At 46.9% G+C, this 22237-nt stretch overlaps 2 protein-coding genes across 2 annotated transcripts; both read right to left on the bottom strand.

Annotated features, from left to right (window-relative positions):
• Window positions 1–2015: 2015 nt before the first annotated feature.
• On the bottom strand, window positions 2016–12075 carry LOC119312456 (transcription elongation factor TFIIS-like). Its single transcript, XM_037588179.1, has 7 exons — window positions 11779–12075; window positions 11292–11541; window positions 10468–10549; window positions 9553–9610; window positions 9305–9387; window positions 5900–6109; window positions 2016–3261 (listed from the first exon to the last, which is right to left on the bottom strand). The coding sequence occupies exons 1-7, from the start codon at window positions 12023–12025 to the stop codon at window positions 2281–2283; spliced, it is 1911 nt and encodes a 636-aa protein (XP_037444076.1). The 5' UTR covers window positions 12026–12075; the 3' UTR covers window positions 2016–2280.
• Window positions 12076–12744: 669 nt separating this feature from the next.
• On the bottom strand, window positions 12745–16838 carry LOC119312458 (serine/threonine/tyrosine-protein kinase HT1-like). Its single transcript, XM_037588180.1, has 6 exons — window positions 16068–16838; window positions 15213–15345; window positions 14890–15085; window positions 14249–14373; window positions 13850–14008; window positions 12745–13349 (listed from the first exon to the last, which is right to left on the bottom strand). The coding sequence occupies exons 1-6, from the start codon at window positions 16385–16387 to the stop codon at window positions 13035–13037; spliced, it is 1248 nt and encodes a 415-aa protein (XP_037444077.1). The 5' UTR covers window positions 16388–16838; the 3' UTR covers window positions 12745–13034.
• Between the last annotated feature and the right edge of the window lie 5399 nt (window positions 16839–22237).

The raw sequence follows: 22237 nt of genomic DNA on the forward strand, positions 1-22237 counted from the left end.
TCTTGTGGTTGAAGCAGCAGCACCCGATTAGTACGAGTTAAATAGTTGATATGGACGTGTAGGATCCATACCAGAAATTGTGATAGTGAACCTCCTTTTCCAGACCAGAACGAGGAGAATGTACTTGTGCCGCTGGTGAGCTAGCACCGAATCGATCGATCTATCGCTTGCTGTCCATTGGTGCTCGCATTTATTTCTGCATCTATTTCAGAATTTTCGGTGATACGCATTCAATGTGAGCAGACGTTCCCGTCAACGACGAGGTGCCTACGGCTGACTCCGCTAACCAGTGTTTCCAACCCACATGTGTCAACCAGACCCAATCAAAAAGCAATACCGACTTATATCGGGACGTGGGTCCTCTTCCCGTAAAAAACTAGCGTGTTAGGAGAGGACTCCGCCCTTATAAATCATGTTGCGAAGGTTATAGATATACATAGATCCTCGAGCTAGGACATGCAACTCACTATTTAAGTTACTTATAAATAAATATTTTCTTCAAACTTCGCAACATAATAAGTTTTCCCTACAATCATGATTTTCTTCAACCTTCATAGCATAATAAGACCTTGTTTGTTTCAACTTTGATGAGGTTTGAATCACTTGTGAATTTGCTTTAGTGGCAAAGCTAATTCATAGTGATACAAGACCATGTTTGTTTCAGCTTTGATTGGATTTGAATCACCTGCAGACCGAAGTACACTTTAAGGTGCTTCAGCAAGTTGCACTGAAATGACCAGAATCAAGATTTAGCTTCACTGGCAAAACTGATTTGAAATAGCTATTTGTTTCAGATTTCATATTCAGTTTCACTGACAAGGTTGATTTGAAATGATTATTTGTTTTGGATTCAAGATTCAACTTCACTAGCAAAGCTGAAAAGCTCAAACAGACGGGGCCTAATTAGTCAATACGATTTTGATTTTCTTCAACTTTCACAACACAATAAGTTGCCCCTACGATTCTGACTAGTGTCTTTGATATGAAATTATGTAGTGTGTAAGACCTTGTGCTTGTGCACACCTTTTGTCATGGGAATCGCCTTCCGCACTTTGCGATAGAGTAAATATGCTAAACCAAGTCGATGAGCTTTTAAGGGTCCAAAAATTGGTGTAAAGGTTGTTTGTTGGCACATGGACAAAACCAAGATACAAATGGTGCATTTTGTACTACATCTGCTTGCCCTGAGCCCAACCAAACAACAGCTCTATTCTCAGTTGTAGCAAAGTTCACCAAGAAATCACCAACAACATTTTGGCTACGCTTAATATGAGTAATAATACAAGTTTTACAAAGGGAAAGCAAATATCTAATCTCTGCCGCCAAAGAAGCAAGCAGCAATCTGTCAAAAACTTCATCCTTGAGAATGTTCACCGCTGAGACTAAATCCACCTCTAGCAGAATAGGAAGAACTGATCGTTGCAAAAGCACAGAGTTCGGCTTCCATTGCATCTCTACAGGAAAAAATTATATTGCTTGTGTTGTCTCGGAGAATCATTCCAGCTCCAGCCCTTCCATCTGAGGACCAAGAACCATCCATGTTTAATTTGACCCAGCCGGCCCCCTAGAGGAACAACCCACAAATGAAGATGATCAGTCAGTTCTTTGCCTCAGTATTCATCTTTAAATCATCTTGGATAACTAGTGCTTTATTCGCAGCTTCATGATACTTATCCTCCACTTGTGTCTCCTCACCTTGATAAGATATATGCTCTTTCTTCTCTTACCTTTGCATCCTCTTTCTCATTTGATCAGGTTCTTCCAAGTTGCAACCTTCACCACCATCATACATGAATACTAAAAATTCACAAATATATTTCTTCTAGAGCAACGCCAGGATACAGAGGCCAGGGGAAAACCCTTTTGGAAGAAAAAATATATGTTTCTTCGTATGGAGTCGTATAATCTAACAACTCAACATGACTCAACTCCGATACCTACATGTCCCCATCTCCATGAGAGCAACACCGTTCGTTTCTTCTTAATTACTATCACAGTATCACTATGTGAGTGTATATACATAACGACCACAGAACAATCTCTTTCATAAAACTTACATCAGGCAACATGAGTTCATCCAGCGAACAACATTTATGCGGTCAACTAGTACACAGTCTGAATAAATCAGGGTTCTTAATAACCACAGAAAAAACAACACAAGAAAACAGTCTCCTCCTAAGCATACGAAAAAACGGACCAGCCTACCTGTCAAGACTGAAACGGCATCGCTAACAGGAAAAACACGCTAGCAGTTGTTGCAGCAGAGTCGCTCCCCCGCGCTCAGCAGAACTTCCAGTGGTTGTTGCAGTTGACGCACGTCACGAACGTCGTCATCGGCTCGTCCGCACTCCGGGTCTGCAGCTGGTAGTAGGTCGTCTTGCGCTGCCCGCAACGCCCGCACTTGAACTGGTCCGTCGACGCCTTGGGCGCCGACGCGCGCTCGCAGTCAAACAGGGCCTTCTCCTTGATCTGCTGGTTCTCCAGCTTCCGAGCGTCGCTCGCCATCTCGTCCGCGGGCATGTCCACCAGGCTCCCGGGCCTCACCTCGCCCAGCAGCACCCTCCGCCGGAAGTCGGGGTTGTTGTCGGCTTTCAGGTTGAACAGTATCGACCTGTATTTCACCTTGTGGGTCCCGGTGGAACGCCCTATCCTCTCAAACAGCGCCGACTCCACTGTCACAGCAACTCTATATGGGTCGCATGCATTTACCTGGTCCAGGAGATCTCTTATTTCCTCTCTGTCATCATCACTAGTTTCCTTGGAAACCTTGACGAAGGCGTCAACAAGAAGCTCCCTGTATTTATCTCGAGCAGCATCGTTGCATCTGACAAGGGATGTCAGCTTTGGGGGACCATTTGGAACAGAAGATGGTTTCTTTGTTTCAGATGTTCTGCTAACTTCCTTTGAAACCTTCTCTACCTTAACTTGGACTTTGGAATCACTATTCACAGTCTTCTCAATCTTCACACTTGCCGACATAGAATCCTTTTCAGTCTTCACAGTTGCATTCTTTTCAGTCTTCACAGTCGTCGACGTAGAGTTCTTTTCAACCTTCACGTTCGCTGACTTCCTTTCAACCTTCATGGGCTGAGGTTTCTCAGCCTTAGCTGCAGAGTTGTTTGATTTTCCATTTGCTGGTGTGCCGTTTTTCTTTCCTGTCTCTTCAATAACAACCTTCTTCCAGTACCCAAAAAGGTCTGCAGCCACCGCCTGTATGTCTGAGTTAGGGTGCTTCGTCAGGTACCGAAGACGTTTGCCAACCTGACAAAACAAAACACAATCTGTAAGTTGCAAGTTCCCAAAGCCCTATGAAAACAACTGCATGGGGAAAGTAGCTGAATGAAATAAGCAACAACCATTTAGGAGGGAAAGCAGATGTTTAGTAACAACATATTAACTTAACTAACTAAGCTTCAGTAAAAAAGACAAAATTTTACTTAGCAATGCAATTCACAAAAGATGTTTCACAAACCACCAACCAGTGCAACTAATAGATGCAGACCCGCGAAACCAGAATCACTCTGCTCATCAATATTGAGTGTTTGACACTCATGCTCAAAACACGTCTGCACCTTACGGAATTAGATATCCTTTTGCTAGATAGGTTAGCAAACTTAAAGCTTTCTAAATTGAAACCCGGTCACTGAAAGGCAACTCAAAGACATGAAAGAAATTGTCACCAACCCAGCGCAACTAATAGATGCAGACCCTCGAAACCAGAATCACTCTGCTCATGAATATTGAATGCTTGCCACTCATGCTCAAAACACATCTGCACCTTACAGAATTAGATATGCTTTTGCTAGATAGGTTAGCAAACTTGAAGCTTTCTAAACTGAAACCCAGTCACTGAAAGACAACTCAGACATGAAAGAAATTGTCAATGCAGCCACTTTAGGAGGCCTAGACTCCTAGAAACTGTTTCAGAATTATTATTTGTTACGCTCAATGCCCCATGGCACTTATGTCGTGTCCACGAAGGAAACAACTCATATCCCAATTACAGAGGACCTTAGCTAGTTTTATAACTCATATCCCAATGCAACTAATAGATCTAGATGCAGACCCTCGAAACCAAAATCACTTACTGCTCATGAATATTGAGTGTTTACCACTCATGCTCAAAACACATCTGCACCTTACGGAATTAGATATGCTTTTGCTAGATAGGTTAGCAAACTTAAAGCTTTCTAAATTGAAACCCAGTCATTGAAAGACAACTCAGACATGAAAGAAATTTTCACTGCAGCCCCTTTAGGAGGTCTAGTCGCCTAGACTCCTAGAAACTGTTTCAGAATACTCAATGCCCCATGGCACTTATGTCGGTGTACACAAAGGAAACAACTCGTATCCCAATTACAGAGGACCTTACCTGGTTTTATATCATAAAGGCGTTAAAACTAAAAGTAAACTTTAAAGACTACCGAGCTGTTTGGTTTGATGCCAAAAATTGACTTGCCAATATGCAGGCAAGCCAAAAAAACCGAGCTTTATATATTCTGGAGTTGCCATCTGGCAGGCCCTATGACCAAAGTCTGATGTAAGTGGCTGGCTCGAAGACATACTAATTGTCAGGAAGTGTATACCTTAATGGTCGAGAAACCGTACAGCTTCAGATCAGATATACACAAAATGGCAAAACAGGAGCAGAATATGACATACTAATTGTAGGGAAGTGTGCACCTTAAGGGTCGAGAAACCGAAACAGCTTCAGATCAGATATACACAAAATGGCAAAACAGGAGCACAATAATTTTTGGTTCAGTAATAACTCAGGAAGGTGGGTTTTATGGAAAGACATGTCGAATACGACAACTTAAAGATCATGTAAGTTATAAATTGCCCAACTTATATAGAATATTTCTTTCATCTAAACTGCTCACGTTCTGCATGTTTCACTTACCAAATCAAGTTTTTTTACATAAATAAACACGTGAACCAAAGATCGGCAGATTTCTTTAGGGAACTGGCCGAAATAGAGTCCATTCATCAAGGCAAAGTTGTACACACAAAGGACTTGCTAGCAGAAGATAGGGTACAACGCCGAAAACCCATGAAATCCAGAGGAAGAGCCATTGATTAGATGCTGGTGCAAGACCAGCCAACTGCAAATTCATAGTCTTTGTTCCTATTTTGTGAAATTCAAAACATAGATATCATGTTATAGATAAATTAGTTATCACATGTTCTCCAGCCAATCGTAAAATCGTGCTATCACAGGCAGATCAAAACACTCTCAATCAAGTACCAGTCCATGAATTTACAGTGTTTATTATCACTGGAAGACATGATGTATTGCTGAGAACCAAAGAAAGACGATGGTTGGGAGGCCACTTCATGCAGAATCCCAATTAAGATGAAACTAGCAGGTAGCATCAATCTGACCCACAGCAAAGACCAAACCGTCACCGAGACATATTAATCCTCGCCGCAAAAGCATCGAAAACACAAATCCCAGCCTCTTTGTCCTGAATGGAAAGTGTGAATCTGCGGTAACCCGCAGCATTCCACAAATCCCAGCCGCCTGCCTACCCACCGTCTCTGTGAGACATCCAGGCACCGAGCGCGCATGCCCTATCACCCACAAACCTACCAATCCGAGGCACAAAAAGAAGAGGAAAAAGGTGTAACCTGCCCCGCTCGCACAAGATCTAATTCCCAATTCGCTTTTTCGCAGCCGCGTCACCCTTTAAAAAGGGGGAAGAACGGCGTGCCTCGCATAAGCACACGGTAATTTCTAGCGAACCAGGCAGAAAAAAAAAGGCCCAAATTGAAGGCAATGAGGCGCATTGCACCCGCATGCAATTCCTCCTCGATTTTACCGGAACCAACGCGACGAGAGGCGACGAATAGCCTGATTTCCGGGCTGGGGACGAGCGGGGGGGAGGGGGCGGCAGACCTGCGTGGAGACGAGGACGTCGGTGTTGACGCGGAACTCGCGGAGGCGGCGCAGGGCGTCGAGGCAGCGCTCGGCCTCGGGGGAGGAGCCGTCGGCCTCCTCGGCGGCGGCGGCGGCGGCCTTCTTGGCGGCCTCGAAGGTCTCCATGAGCTCCCTCTCCATGGCCATCCGGCAGGCGGCGGCGGCGGCGGGGGGGATCGAATCAAAACCCTAGGCGCAAAGCAGGAGGCCTCGCCGCCGCGGTCTACCCTCTCGCGTGTCTGGCTGGCTCGGAGGCGTGGAGGCAACGGGAGGAGGGGAAAAAAAGGGTTGGATTCGGGGGCAGCGCGGGGATTTATACGCCGCCCGCCGCCGTTGATTCGGAGGCGGATGAGATCCTTCTGGAGCCCGGCCGGATCGGACGGTGGATTCCGCGCCACGTGGCGCGCGCCGGGGGGTTCGGTTGCTGTTGCGTAGGATCCGTCCCGTCCTGTCTGTCTGTCTGCAGACGGCGTGTCATTTCCGATTTCTCGCAAGACAGAAGCTCTGCAGCCGTGGCTGGACTTTATTTATGACAGACGCCTCACCCTGCCGTTTCCTGCACAGATTATTACATTGTAAGGTGACCATTAAACCTTCACCAGTTGCTCCAAAAAAAAAAACCTTCACCGACGTTGCCCTTGAATTTCGAAGGGGGTAATCCTGGCCCCGGGCCCGGCGGCAGTGGATTAGGGTTCGTGTATGCGTTTTGGGGCCAAGGGTTTTGCGTCGACTCTAGAGTGTGGCGGGAGGGGCGATCCGGCGATGTGGTGAAATGGCGTCTAGACGACAGTAGCATCGTCGGGGGGTGAAGGCGGTGGATGGCCTGTGGTGGCGGCGTCGGGGGGTGGCCAGGCAGTGAAGAAGTCGGGGAGAAGGCGCGTCAGCATAATCAAAAGAGGCGGGCCACGCGGGAGTATACACGTGCGCTCGAAAACAAAGCATGTCTAGACGGCACGTATGGTGTTGTTCTTTTTCATTAAATGACACTTTTATTGAGACAGTGTTGTTCTTACTTAAGAAAATAGTTATTTTATGTTTAATGCTAGCTTCACCAAAACTCCTATATATTGGTTGTACCCTTTGGTTGCGCCATGCTCGATTCCCCCTTTGATGAGATTTTTCCTTATCTAGGCACCTTTAGTGGTACCGAGAGCTAGCTAACGGTGTGGCGAGTTGTGACACAAAGCTACGGTAGAAGGTATCGAACGAAGCATGGATGACAAGCAAGGTATATGGGACTAACGCCAAAAAGAGGCACGCCGACAAGATCAAAAGAGGCATACCACGCGGAACTACCATGTGTGCCCTAAAACAAAGCACGTCCGAACAACATACACGACAATGTTGTTTTCCCCCATAAATGACGCTTCTATTATACGATGTTCTGTCTTACTTACTTAAGAAAAATAACCATTTTATCATGAATGTTTGTTTAACTAAACTCCCGTGTATTGGGTGTGCCCTCTGCTTGCACCATGCTTACCTCGCCCTTTGATGTTGTGTTTTCTTATCCACGGCCCTTTTGTGGCACCGGGAAATAGCGGTGTGGTGAACCGTGGCTAGTGAAGCTGAGGTAGACGGAATCGAACAAGGCATGGGTGACAAGCGAGGCATATAGGACCACCAAGAAAGAAAGAAAACGAGGGGAGGACCGGCGGCGAAGAAGTCCGGGAGAAGGCACAGGTGACAAGCGAGGCATACAGGACCACCAAGAAAGAAAGAAAACTAGGGGAGGACCGGTGGCGAAGAAGTCCGGGAGAAGGCGCGCTGACAAGATCAAAAGAGGACCGCGTGGGGAGTACCCACCATGTGCATACTAAAGCGAAGTATATCTTAACAACATATACGACAAATGTTGTAGTTTTCTGATAAATGGCGCTTTTATTAAGACAATGTTGTTCTTACTTGAAAATGAACCATTTTATGATGAATGCTTGTTTCACCAAACTCCTCTGTTGGCACCATGATTGCCTCCCCATTTGAACCCCAAGTGTAAATGACGCTTTTATTGAGACGGCGTTGTTCTTACTTAAAAAGGAACCATTAATGTTGAATGCTTGTTTCACCAAAACTCCCATGTATTGGTTGTGTCCTTTGATTGCATCATGCTTGCTTCCTCCTTTGGTGAGGTGTTTCCTTATCTAGCCCCCTTCGATGGCACCGAGAGCTAGCTAATTGTGCGGCGAGTCGCGGCCCAAAGCTACGATAGAAGGAATCGAAAGAAGCATGGGTGACAAGCGAGGCATATAGGATCACCAAAAAAAAGCAAGGGGAGGACCGGCAATGAAGAAGCCGGGGAGAAGGCACGCCGACAAGATCAAAAGAGGCGCGCCGCGCGGGAGTACCCACCCACGTGCGCCCTAAGACAAAGCGTACACAACAATGTTGTTGTTTCCCAGTAAATGGCGCTTTTATCAACACAATGTTGTTCTTACTTAAAAAGAAAAGAACCATTTATCCTGAATGCTTGTTTCACCAAACTTTTGTGTTGGTGGTTGCCCTTTGGTGGCACCATGATTGCTTCCTGATTTATCACAGCAGCCTGGATAAGGGTGTACTGGAATGGTAGCATTCTACAAAGCCTCACATCACAAGGACACTGACTGACACCACATGGTACCTAGTTGCTGCCACAGAAAGAAAAAGGAAAGGAAAGAGGACACCATAAAGATTGACACTGTGATTGGCTACCAAAAAAGGATAATGTTCCTCACTCTACTGTTTGCCTCCTCCTGGAAACAGCAAAAGATGGGGGCCTGGAGATCTGATTCTGTGCTTGTGCTCAGCATGATCTGCTTTTGTACCTTCCAAGTCACAACCAGCTTGTGTTCTGGGAACTGTTGGAGGCCACGGCAGGAGGCTCGCCGCCGCCGCCGTCGACCAACTTCGCCAGCGAACGGTACTGCAGCTTCACGCTCTCCGCGTTGTCCAGGGTCTTCACCACGTACCTGCTCAACACCGGTAAGTGTCGCGTTTGGTTTCGAAAGATGATTGGGTGAACGAATTAAAGGTACTACCATCCATTCAAGCACTGAGCCGTCACCACCGCGACGCGCCCCACGAACCGCTCCGGGGTCCTCTTGTTTCCCTGACGGAAGTTTGTTCTGGTCATCATCGCGAAAAGGGAAAGACTGGAGAAGAACAAAAGCGTATATGCTTGGCAGAGTAAAGAGGGATAGAGATACCTACCTTGATTATCACCCGGTCGAAGACAGCGAAAGGATACTGGACACCTTTGCCTCTTGAAACCTCAGCTGGACCCGGGTCATCGTTGCCACATTTGTCCTCATTTTACAGAGAGAACAGATTTAAGAACATCGTGTAACATGTTCAACTGTCCATGTTCGGGCATTCAGTAACATAGACCCGGAAAAAAGTGTATACCTGTTCCAGGCGGTCTCTTTTTCTTTTCAACGTTTTTGCCGACTCTTCCTCTCGTCTAAATGCCTGGACTGCAAGGCCAAGAGCTGAAAACATGGCGGGCAAAAAGGGAACATTAGAGATCTTTGTGAAAACAGGACAGGAAGGAAGCAAAGAAACCCAGTACATATGACGTGCACCGATTTCTATGAGATAGCTGAAAGTAAACCTCAGAAATCGTGGCGAAATAGCCTGCAGTTTTAAGTCCATACCCAGGTTTGGTCGAATGGAGTTCTCGGTGATTGGCTGACCACATTTACCACAAGCTTTCTGCATAGCAGGACGAAAACAATTCTCTGTTACTTTCGCATGCACTTGAAGCTTCACAAAAATCCCTCTTTTAGTAGTGTTGCTGGCCACCTTCCAGGATTGTCTCAAATTAATGTTCTACCTAGAAAATCAAAGCTTGCCTAATGTGGTTACCCATGCTGACACAGCGAATGGATAACTATGAAATACCTCTAGTTTCAGTTTGGACAACACAATCCATGAATGGGAAAAAATGCAGTTGGAGAACTTTACTTATGATAACTAAGAAATACCTCTAGTTTTATTCTATCTAGTGCACATCTGTATGTCTTTTCACCGAAAAATAGTTGGGGAATGGGGAGGCTCCGACAGTAGAGTGCACTCCAATTATTCTAGAACAGTAAGACATGTGTAACGCTTTACCTTGAAAGCAAAGTTTGCCTGATGTGGTTACCCAAGCTGAGAGCAAATGGATAACCACGAAATACTTCTAGTTTCAGTTTGGACAACACAATACATAAACGGAAAAGATGCAGTTGGAGACTTTCATTCTATTGAATGCACATCCGCATATGTTTTCACCAAAAAATTGTTGGTGGATGAGGAGGCCCTGACAGTAGAGTGCAGTCCTATTATTTCAAGAACAGTAAGAAATGTGTAAAAGGAAAACACTGTGCTTCAAAAGCACATCAAGTTACTATGATTAGTATTTCAAAAAGAAGGAGCTATGATTAAAGGCAATCCTAACACAAAAATGAAGAGATGTAGCAACAAGCAGGAGGATACAGGATATCTAACTGCAAACTACACTGTAACAAAATAAGGAAAAAGTTTGAACAACTATTACTGTATTACACGGTAAGGGCTATTGGACAAACCATTCTGTAGATATGCTGCATCCCACTACTTCCATAAGAATGGCCACATGAAAGAATCATTGCGTCGTCCATGAGAATACCTCTACAAATTCAGACACAGGAATATAAATGGATGAGATACTGGATTTTTCCCCCCAGATATCATGTTCATTATTGCCGCTACCGGACATGATATTTGGGTACGACGAATTCAGTGACATTTTGCATTTACATGAATTAGTGGGAAAGTGCCAAAAGCCTACAAAGTGGGTAAAGCCGTAAAGGAATGCTTGAAAGCATATACACTATCAATATTGGAAGCTTATATACAGTCAACAAAGGAGGTGAAATAGCTAAGTAAATACTTACCAAAACAAGAGTGCGGCTAATCTGCACCCGGGCTCATCTGCACCCACGCTTAGAAAACAATTCAAAAAAAATACTAGAAAAATTCAAAAAATTCCAAATTTTTTTGTGGTGGTAGATAATTTGACGCGTGAGGTGCGCCCCAAAAATCAGCTCATTTGAGCATCTGAGCAGCTCTCGGCAAAAAAGACAAAATCAGGGTCTGTAAAAATGTTTACTGTTCACGCACTGTTTTGGCCCGATTTGTCTTTTTTGCTGAGAGCTGCTCAGATGTCCAAATGAGTTGAATTTTGGGGCGCACCTCACGCGTCAAATTATCTACCACCACAAAAAAATTTGGAATTTTTTGAATTTTTCTAGTATTTTTTTTGAATTTTTTGCTGAGAGAGAGCAGATGAGCCCGGGTACCGTTTTGAGTTTTCCCCAAAACAAAAACTAAATTCTCAAGCGAATAACAGGCATTTGCATAAGCTACTCACGTCAACGGGTCCGAAAGGTGCGCTCTGAGCAGGTCCCAGTAGCTAGATGCAGGGCCTCCCTCTCTTCTCCCAATAACCCCATATCCATCCTCCACCCTCATCTCCCTGGGAACAGAACCAGGTTCTTCGTCCCCTCTAGACGAAGCGCGGTCATGCTGCTCGGTTCCACAGCTGTACAGCTGCCATTGCTGCCCTTCCTGGATTTGACTCCCTCCATTCTCCCCATTCACCACAGGCCGCCCGATTCTTGCTGCGTGAACCAGCAAGCAACAGCGTCAGTGATCACCTTCATTCAGATAAATCAGATGATACAGATGAAAAAAATTCCTAAATGGAGATATTTTGCTGCTCGGAGGGAGATCATATTCATATGAACCCAACTTAGCTTCAGATTTTCTCACAAATTCAGCTCACCTCGTACTACCAGAAGCTGCATAAGTACTGCTAGTAATTTACAGGAGCAAACCCTTGGGTTGGGTTGACTCACCTGGAGAGGCGGCGCGTCGCTGCTGCGAGCTGCGGGCCGCCAGCTCGGCGTCCTGATCCTCCCCATCCTCCTCCTCCTCGTCATCGTCGTCGTCATCTTCGTCGAACGAGGCGCCGCCGTCGGAGTCGCCGCCGGGAGGATGTTGATGCCGGAGGAACGGGCCCGCGCCGCCGGGGAAGGGCGAGAGCGGCCCCCTCGATGAGGAGAGCGCGCGGTTGGCAGACCCCGGGCCCGGAGGAGACGCCATGGCGGCCGCGGAGCGCTCCCGCGGCGGGGCGGGGGGGTGGGGGTGGGGAGAAGGTTTGCTGACCGGGGCTGCAGTGCGCTGGTGCTGGTAGAGTGGTAGCATCACCTGTGCTAGTTTTCAAATGCTGAAATAATTTCACACAGAATTTGTGAAAGACACTAGTAATTTGAAATAACTTGATGTAGGACATCTTAGTATTGTAGTATAAGGTTCTAAAATGCTTCAAAAAATTGAGAGCTTTTAACTAAATTATCGTTTACATTTGTCTGTCAAATTTTCATTTAGTATTACATCAGGATTCAGGAGATCTTTTATACTCCCTCCGTCCCGAAATACTTGTTGGAGAGATGGATAAAATTGGGTGTATCTATAACTAAAATACGTCTAGATACATCCATTTCTCCGACAAGTATTTCGGGGCGGAGGGAGTATTTGTTAGTCCACTGGGATTGACAATTCATGGCCATTTATTCATTTATCCAACAAATATCAACTACTGCAAAATTTACATAGTGTGAGTAACTTTCTGTTCAGGGAAGAAATTGTGAGTAACTTGGTCACCCTAGAAATTGGTAGATTTTTTTGTCAACTTCGAAAATCCCAACAATGTAATCATTAAAATGTTAGCTCAAGAGTCAGTGATCAGCAACCATCTCTAAGATCCATTGATCATCCCCATCAAGTCTGTCAGGATCACATGATTGGCGAAGGGCTAAAAATTGCAGTGAAAACAAGAGGGGATTGGATTGAGCTCAATGGCAGCATACAAAAGTTTATGGCAGAGCAGCCGCCAGCTATACATCACATAGCTTGCACAAGTATGCATTGCACCCTTTTTTCTTCTGTATCATCAAAACACAAAACAAGCAAAAGCTAACCCTAGGCTAGACAAGATCCCTCCTCTTGTATCATCATCACCGTCCCCCACCACTGTATCATCATTAACCTAGGCTAACACCTTTACAGCACCAAGGAAAAACGTCTCAGGGGCATGGCCCGCGGACGCGGATCATGCCTTCCCATTGCTGCCCCCCTTCTTCGAGGCGAACAGATGGCGGACGACCGAGAGCTTGCTTGTCGCGCGGGAAACGATGGAGGAGACCGAGGAGCTCTTGCTGCTCAGCGACGACGTTGTGTCTTCCGACTCCGTCGCGTCCTCGTCTGCCTCCGAAGGGGGCGGCGGAGGGATCGTCGTGAGGAAGGCGTCCAGCATGCGGATGATCTGGCTGAAGCTGGGCCGCATAGCGGGGTCCTCGACCCAGCATGACTGCACGATGGACGCGAGCTCCTGGGGGGTGTCCACAGGAAAAGCTGGGCGTACTTGCTGCCATGGTAAACAAGAGAAAATATGGGTAAGATTAGTGGATTCCAATAGAAACCAATGTCAAAAACAGTCATCAGAAAAGAAGTTTATGCTCAAACATTCTTTGAAAATAGACTATGACCAGCTCATTTGTTGGTGCTAACATATGTTTCTTAAAAAATAAGTAACAGTGTAAAAAATACAGAATTAATGTGTGGCCTTCTTCGCCCAAATGCGTGGCCATTTTGTCTCGCAATTTTGCTATCATTCATTCTTCAGGTAGCCAAGCAATTTTTTGAGCTAAGACTTCAAAACATAGACAGTATTGTTACTTTAGCAGTAAACAGTTTTGTCCAGTAAAGAGACATTACCAATGGCCTGCCAGTACGGACAAGATTTGCAAGGTGAAACAGGAGAGTTGTAACTCATTTAGAGTCGCAGGATTTTATAATTGCTAGACAACATTCTAGAAAGTGGTATCATTCCGTCACAAAATGATAGTCTCATAATCATATACTTACTTTAAAAGCAGCAGCATATGCAGCTTGTAGATTCGACATGCCTTCGAATGGCATTTTATTGGTCAGCAACTCCCACAGGACGATGCCAAAGCTGTACACATCCACTTTATTTGTGTAGTGCTTTTTTTCACCACGTTGAAGTGTGACAGTGCTGTATAACTACAAAAGCATAAGACAACGAGTCAGGTTTTGGAATCACAGAGATCAGTGCTAGAGCATCTGATTTCTCTTTGTATAGACGATCCCGAAATCAGTAACTCTAGAAACTGCAGCCAGGAAATTATCAAGTGGGCATACAATAGAAGTATAATTTCAAGCATCAACTCTAGATTTTATTCTGGCTTCAGCTCATAATTTATTAATGTTGACTAGCTAGTGCAGAAAAGAGTGATTTACAACCTCTGGGGCCATCCATCGGTATGTCCCAGTTTCAGCCGTCATCATTTCAGTCACAGTTTCCTCTCGTGCAAGTCCAAAATCAGTAAGCTTCAGCTTCTTACGGTTTGCAGTAAGCAACAAATTATCTGCACACACAAAAAACATTTATTAGGACACTGTAAAAGCATAAAGAGTGTAACAGAACAGCTTTGACAGAAAGGAACAAAACAACTACTGGAAGAACCTAGAAGTTAAAGCAAGTAAAACAGAAGGGTAAGACTGAGAGGGCGAAAGAAACATATCGTGGAACAAACATGAACGGGAATAAAGTGGATACCATGGATATGGAGATAGGAACATTCAAGAATTAGATGCAGAAACATCTTACTGAAATTTTTAAATGATTAACCGGCCAAGATGCTTCTCTTTCAATGCACGTGCTCTTGCCTTTGACACAGAAATATATGCCTGATACAATTTCTTAGCTTTGAACTTTAAAGCGTATATTGTGTACCCATGTTTTGACATCTTCCAAAAAAACTTGGTAAATATACCACCCGGTATCGGTATTGTTTACACCAACAGAAATGCAACTTACTATGCACGTAAAGGAAAAAACTGGAGATGCAACAGGAGAAGTCAAACAGTCCAAGCACACATACCAGGTTTCAGGTCTCTGTGTATTATTCCATTGGCATGTAAACATTCCATTGCACGAGCTATGTTGAGTGCATAGCCTAATGCAGTATGGATATCTAGTTGGCTGGGCCGGATGCTGTTCAAGTAATTTTTCAGCGACATCCCTGGTAGCAGCTCACTTACAATCACCATCAATGGTTCCTTGCAGGCTCCAATGAACTGTAGAAGTGCGGAATTTTTTTGTGAGAAGAAGGACACAAGAAAATTAATGATTTAGGAGTAGTTAGCAATGGCTATGCTAAGATCAGATTAGACACAGTAATGTGTCATTCAGGCAAGGATGTACCTTCACAAGATTATCATGTTTCACTTTACACATCATATTGACTTCTCGGATGAAACGATCTTCAAGTGTTACTTTTTCTTCGGGGGTACTGCCACTGTTGAGAACTTTTATGGCTACAATCTGATCACCATACCTATTGGAAAACATACACACAAACTAGTTAATTACTGATGCAAGTCAGCAAGAGTAAGAGTATCCACATGGACAAAACAAAACCACAATATAGAATATAATCAAACAGCATAGGTTTCTTCTTGGGGGGACAAGAATGTCAGGCTGACAGCTCAACTTGTGAGAACATCAACAATTAGCAGCAGAAGAAAATGGTTTTATTTGTTAATATACACCCGTGTTGTACATTGAAACATAAACAAATTTGAGAACCAACTCTGTGCAAGTATTAGAACAAGACGCAAACTTACACAAAATTCAGAATCCTTGACCACAGCAGGAATAGCAGACTGGCATAGCTAAATTAAGCACAAAATAAATCAGGTCATTGGGGGTTATACTGCCGTCGATTAAATGATAACCCTAAAGCGGCTCTCAAGCATATTATGCAATTTTGCCGATTGTTGTGTCTGTACGTACACCTTGTACATTCAGGCACAGTTGGAGGTGAACAAATTAAAATCATACCAACTCTTACCCCCTACTTCGTTGATACATAACTCCTGGACTTTTTGCAATAACACCCATTAGTTTGGATTGGACAGCTGCTAGTAGTACTAAAGCTGAGGAACATAAATTCAAATCTGGCTGGGGCAGTTGATGCAAGTACTGCCGACCTTCGGCTGAAACACGTAGTATGAAACACTATGCACGGGTTATGGTCATAAACGTTCATCCACTTACTTGCCCGTGTAGACCTTGCCGTGGGCGCCCTCCCCAATCTTGGATCCGACGAACAGCATCTTGGGATCGACCAGCAGCTTCCTGTCAATCCAGGACCCCGGCGGCGAGGTGGCGTCCGAGCACCGCGCGGGCTCCACCGAGTCGTCGGCCGCGACCTTGCTCGGCCGCGACCGCCCGAACCCCTCGCCGCCGCCGCCGTCCCTGCACCCGTCGCTGCCGCAGCTCATGGTGTCCGGCCGCACGCGATGCGACGCCGCCGCCGCGGAGGGGACGACCGTGTCGGGGTCGGCGAACTTGCAGCCGCAGGTCAGCCGATGCATTAACACGAGCACCCCGCGCGCGCGCCCAGACGACCGAGACCCCGGCGCGCGCTCATGGAAAAACCGGCGAGGCCTTCAGCAGCCGCAACGCCCGAACCCGCGGCGGGCAAGAGACTGCTCCAGAGCACCAATCGCCTCGGAAGGCCCCCGCTCGCGCCCCGAGAAATCAGGGGGAAACCTCGGATAACCAGGGGAAATCAATGGCCGATTCGTGCCCAAGAACCGAGCGGAAAAGCGGCGATTTTGAGCTGAAAAGGGGGGGAGGAATCCGCGGGGCTGCGGCGTGGACGGGCGCGCCGCGTGGAGCAGGCTAGGGGTGCGGAGAGGAGGCGGAAACCCTAGCCCTAGACGGACGCGGTCGGGGCGGAGGGGGTCGCTTCGGCGTGCGGCTGGGGGGTCGCCGTCGCGGCGGTGGTGCGGGGGGAAAGGAAGGGAGGAAGGGGAGGGGAAGGTATCGTCGGGGTGAGCAGAGCCGCAGTGGGCAGAAACTTTATAGGCGCGGGGTATAAAGCTGGGGAGGAGGAAGTTGGTGGGCGAAATGCCATGCGTCCCCCCGTGTGCGTACCACGGGATGCGCCCGCCCCCATGGCCCGCCCAAAATATCTCTTCCCTCCCTCACTCACAAGGCCTCCACTCCACCATGGTCCTCCTCCAGCCCCCACCATTGATCAAAAGATCTTCTTTTCCATGGGACTTGAGATCCAAATCTCCTGGTTATTAGTAGTAGCTTTGTTGTGTGATGTATCTGTTGGGTAATGGCGATGCATTCTGTGCGTAGATTGGATGAGATTTGTCGTCTGAGGAATGTGATATGTTCGTCGAGTAACGGCAGTGTGTGTTTGCATGTTTTGCTTGTGTGGTATGTATCTGTCGAGTAACGATGATGCATTTGTGTGTGGATCGGCCGAATATTTGCTTACGCGACATGTATCTGCCGAGTAACGGTGATGCATTTACACATAGATCGGTCGAAATTCGTTGTTTTGACGTGTGTGATATGTTCGTGGGGTAGGGGTGATTTGTTTTATATGTCTGCTTATGTGATACGTGTTAGTTTAGTAACAAAAATGTATTCATATGTGGATCAATCCGAATCAACCACCTGACGTGTGTGATCTATTCTCCGGATGCTGGTGTATTTTATAGGTTTGCTTCTGTGATGTATTTTGTCGAGTCTCGGCGATGTATTTACGTCTGGATTGATCCAAATTCACCACTTAACTTGTTGACATATTCGTCGATTAATGGTGAATCTTGCTTTTGTGGGATCTGTGTTTGCCCAATAACAGCAATGCATTTATATGTAGATCGATCAAAATTCCCCACTTGATGTATGTGCTATATTTTTTTTCGGGTAATGGCGGTGTGTGTATATCTTTGCTTATGTGATACATATCCGTCGAGTAATGGCAATGTATTTTATATACAGATCGATAAGAAATCGCCACCGCCTGAGGATATTAGTACATGTGTCCCTAATCGGTGCTAATGTTACGTGGGATACTGACGTGGATTGGTGGCTTGTGGCGTGTGGGCATGACGAGACAATTGTTATGGATATAGAAAGCGGTGTGGTTTTTTCTACAATGGTGATGACATCAGGTATGTCGGGTCGTGTCAAGGGCCCGATAGTCGGCTATCACGGGTGTACTAGGGGGTCTCCCCTCTTTCGGCGCAGCACGACGTACGTGTAACGGTTGTGGCGTGGTTGATCGGGTGGAGACGATGATCTGTGGTGGGGTGGCCTGTCTGCGTTTGACATGTTCGAAGGAGGCCTTGTATATTTCTGTACTCTATGCAAAGCTCGCCATAGAAAATCATATGTGTGGGAGGCCTTGTATGACCGTCTGTTTTAGGCCCTCTTTGGATTGCATGAATTTGTAGGATTCCGATCCTTTGAAAAAGAAAAATCTAAGGATTGTCTCCGGATCAAAGGAACGACATGACGCAAATTCATATGGAATGGATTCGTATGCATTGTTTTACGTAGGATTTTGAACATCCACTCCAACCTCCTTTTTTATAGATTCAATGGCCTCGTAGGGTTGAGGCACTTCTTTCGTGTTCCATCCAAGCCACTGTTCATATGTCTTTCATGTGTCTTGTAGTATTCTGTTATGTAGTGTGTTTTGTATTCTTGTGTTTCACAAACCTGGGAGGGATCAAAGAGGCCTTTAGAGATGAGTGTGTTTATTTGTGAGCATTTTGTGATTCTAGTGTTTTCAAAAAATGATGCCTCAATGGGTTTCATCCGGTGGCCGTCTCCGGTGGCGGTGAAGTGAAGGTGAAATGTACCCGGAAAAAAAAGTGAAGGTGAAGTGTTGAGCAGGAGGTGGCGGGGGACACTTGGACGGTGGACGATTAGCCAAATCCTCTCAAAGTTTTATTTTATTTCCGTGTGTGTGATTATCTACGGGCAGGGGCGAGTGGGCGCATTTGACTGGACTGGATTGGGTGGTGGAGGGGGAAGGCCCGGGAGTGGGCCCAAGACGGACGTGGGGGCCGCGACTCGATCCATTCCGTTTCGTTTCAGCCTCGTGCTCCGCTGTGCGCCGGGCCCCGCGTCCCCTCTGTCCTCTCCCGTGGCAGTTGGCGGACAAACGAACCAAAGAATATGCAGCCGCAGCGCGCTCACGCGGCATCTATCCACTCCACGCCCACGGCATCCATCGCCTTCTTTATTCCTCCCCCCCCGCCACCGGCCCGGCTCGAAGCAAGCGCTCTCCCCTTCCGCCGCCGCCGTCGTGCGCTCCCGCTCCGGCGCGACGTGGCCACGCAGGGAGGCCGTCGCATTGGCACGCACGACCTTATTCCGGCGCCCGCGTACCGTTCCGCTCCCTCCCCTCGGGCCGGTGGTGTGCTTCCTTCTCCTTCTCCATCGCCGTCACCGGCCACCACGGTCTGTACTCCGCGCTGAGGTCCCAGAGTGAAATTCGGCGCCGTACCGACCGACCGATGCGGCGCAGATTCGACTCTATCTTCTTCGCCGCCGACGCGGACGGGGAACACGTGCCGGCGTGCGGGAGGCATTGTAAAAGATGTACGCGAGCGAGCAGGCGGCTGATGGCGTCGGTCGTCGCGCGCCGAGGTCGCCGCGAGAAGAAGAAAAAGGGGGCGTGCCTCGCACGGCCAGCAGGGGGCGTCAGTTTTCGCGCCGGAGGGAGACGTGAGATGTTGACCTCTCCTCCCGGCCCTTCTCTTCTCGTGTAAGGTCACGTCGCCGGCCGGTGGTTAACTAGCCATAGCCAACCACCCCGCTCGCTTCTGTCAAGGCTCTACGGTGTACTAGCAGCGTGGGGACTCAAGGAATTTGTTTTTCTAGAAACATCGAGTAGAATATTAGCATGGAGCCTTGTGTTGACAAAGTCAACACGCGCCTCATTGTCATCCCTCCCCACGGCCACTTGACTTGAGGAGTGGAAAATGTAAACGTGCCAAAGGTTTGCGACGGATGGGGGCCTGCCAATTCTTGGTCCTAGGCCGGATTCTTATATAGGAGTAAAATATATGCTTGCATGGATTTATCATTGTATGGGTATTTCTTTTTTCATTTAATAATCAAATAGAGCAGAATCCCCCTTTCGCCTGAGAACCATCATGCCCACAATTCTATTTAATCATGTCATTACATTACCTATCTTGGCCTTTTCTTTTCGAGGTGCTGCATGCTAAGGGTTTCTCGGACATATGGATATCTTGGATTGCTACTTTGCTCACCTCGACCAGCTCTAGAGTGGTGGTCAATGGATCTGCAGGTGTTAAGTTTATGCATGCTAAAGGTTTAAGACAAGGGGACTCGATCTCCCCCTTACTCTTCGTTATCGCCATGGGCGTCCTTACAAAGATAGTCATCAAAGCACATGACTATGGAGTTCTAAGTAACATGAGATATTGCACTCCGCTGCAGCGGCCATCCTTATATGCGGATGATGTAGTTCTATTCATCAAACCTGGCCTTGCAGATCTGCATTTTGTGAAAGAGGCCCTCGACATCTTTGGGGCTGCTTCTGGATTAAAAGTGAACTATGCCAAATCTTCTGCCATCATGATCCGTTCGGAGGCTGAAGATGAGGAGCTCGTCAAAAGTGCTTTGCCTTGGAAGATTGGAGCATTCCGCTGCAAGTATCTCGGATTACAGCCGAGTATCAAGCAACTTAGAAGGTCCGAATGGCAGTCAGTTGTCGATATGGTGTTGCACATCCTTCCTGGCTGGCAAAGAGGCCTAGTTACCAGGCCCGGTCGTCTCATCCTCGTCAACCAAGTAATGAGAGCACGCGCTACTCATCATCTGATGATTGCGGAGGCCCCCAAATGGGCTTGGAGCGTGTCGACCAAGGTTGCCGTGCATTTTTTTTGGGCTGGCTCCGAGGAGGTTCATGGTGGAAAGTGCGTTGTTTCCTGGAGAAGGGTTTGTCGCCCGAAGCAGCTCGGTGGACTGCGTGTGATTGATCTTTACAAACACGGGATTGCCCTAAGATTGAGATGGGAGTGGTTGAGGCGTACGGACAGGACGAGGCCTTGGCAGGGCCTCAACTTGGTTATGGATAAAAAGGTGACTGCTGCATTCAAGAGCCTGGTCAAATGGCAGATTGGTGGAGGAGCGCAAAATCCTATTATGGAAGGATAGATGGTGTAACGGTGCCACCATTAACGACATTGCTCCCCTCGTGGTGGCTCGGGTACGGCCGCAAGTGCGCAACAAGAGAAGTCTTCTGGATGCCCTGAACTCACACGACTGGGCCAGTGACATCGTTGGAGCACTTTGTACGGAGGGGCTCACCCAGTTCATCACCCTTTGGGAGATTCTCATGGACGTACAACTTGATCCGGAGGCTGAAGATAAGCCAATTTGGGCCTGGAACAACAATGGGACATACACCGCGTCCTCTGCTTATAAGATGCTCTGCGAAGGCGGGATCCGTTTTCATTCTTTCTCGGCTATCTGGAAGTGCTGGACGCCGCTTGCTTGCAAGATCTTCATGTGGCTTGTTGTACAGTACCGTCTGTGGACCGCAGATAGGAGAGTCTGCCATGGTCTGCAAGACCAAACTTCCGCATACTTTCTATGCGACCAAGACTAAGACACGGTAGACCATATCTTGTTGCAGTGCGTGTTTGCACGACAAGTTTGGTACCTGTGCAGTGCATGTGCAGGATGCACTTGGATCCCATCTTTGCCCTAACGCTTCGGATAGTTTGGTGCCATGGTGGTCAGCGACTAGGAAACGTATCTATAAGGGATCCAGGAAACGTTTCGATGCGGTTGTCATGCTCATCTGCTGGAGTCTATGGAAGCGACGCAATGGTAGAGTGTTTGGGAGCCATTCCATCCTAAACGAGTGGGGCACGGCCGAGGCGATCTTCGACGAACTTAGGAACTGGATCGCAACAGGAGCTTTTGGAGATCATGTAGTTAGTGAGGAATAGTGTTAGACCTTCGGAGTGGATGTCTGGCTATGTTAGGATCGTCTTGTGATCTCTAACTAGCTACCTTGTAACTCTCTTGTACATACTTTCTTTCTCCTATAAAGCTATGGTACGCCTTTGGCGTACCCTCGAAAAAAAAAGTCATTACATTACCCGAATGAATATACACATGTTGACGGGATAATGGAGGGCATGCATTGGAAGCGTCCTCGAACCGTCTAGGAGGTGTAAACTTGAGAAAGATCAAATGAAGCAGCGAACTAACGGTCCAACCAGTGAAGACCTGAACCGGTAGGGTCTTCGATTCGATCATCGCCAGTTTTTCAGAATTATGATCGGATGCCAAGTCTACAACCACATATAAGGTGAAGAGTTTGCTCATATATAAATTAGTTTTAAGATTGAAAAGCGCATAAAATCAGC

The sequence above is a fragment of the Triticum dicoccoides genome, chromosome 5B (genome assembly GCF_002162155.2).
Source record: "Triticum dicoccoides isolate Atlit2015 ecotype Zavitan chromosome 5B, WEW_v2.0, whole genome shotgun sequence".
NCBI lineage: Eukaryota > Viridiplantae > Streptophyta > Magnoliopsida > Poales > Poaceae > Triticum > Triticum dicoccoides.

Bases quoted from the DNA above. Each gene is read 5' to 3' on its own strand.
- LOC119312458 (XM_037588180.1), bottom strand. From the start codon at position 16,387: ATGCATCGGCTGACCTGCGGCTGCAAGTTCGCCGACCCCGACACGGTC. The intron at 15,086-15,212 runs GTACATCCTTGC...GCACTTCTACAG, and splicing joins AACATGATAATCTTGTGAAG to TTCATTGGAGCCTGCAAGGA. The intron at 13,350-13,849 runs GTAAGTATATGA...TTACCATGGCAG, and splicing joins CATATGCTGCTGCTTTTAAA to CAAGTACGCCCAGCTTTTCC.
- LOC119312456 (XM_037588179.1), bottom strand. From the start codon at position 12,025: ATGGCGTCTCCTCCGGGCCCGGGGTCTGCCAACCGCGCGCTCTCCTCA. The intron at 9,611-10,467 runs GTTTGTCCAATA...CCTGCTATGCAG, and splicing joins TGCAGCATATCTACAGAATG to AAAGCTTGTGGTAAATGTGG. The intron at 6,110-9,304 runs GTATACACTTTT...CTTTGCGCCTAG, and splicing joins AAAGAGACCGCCTGGAACAG to GGTTTTGATTCGATCCCCCC.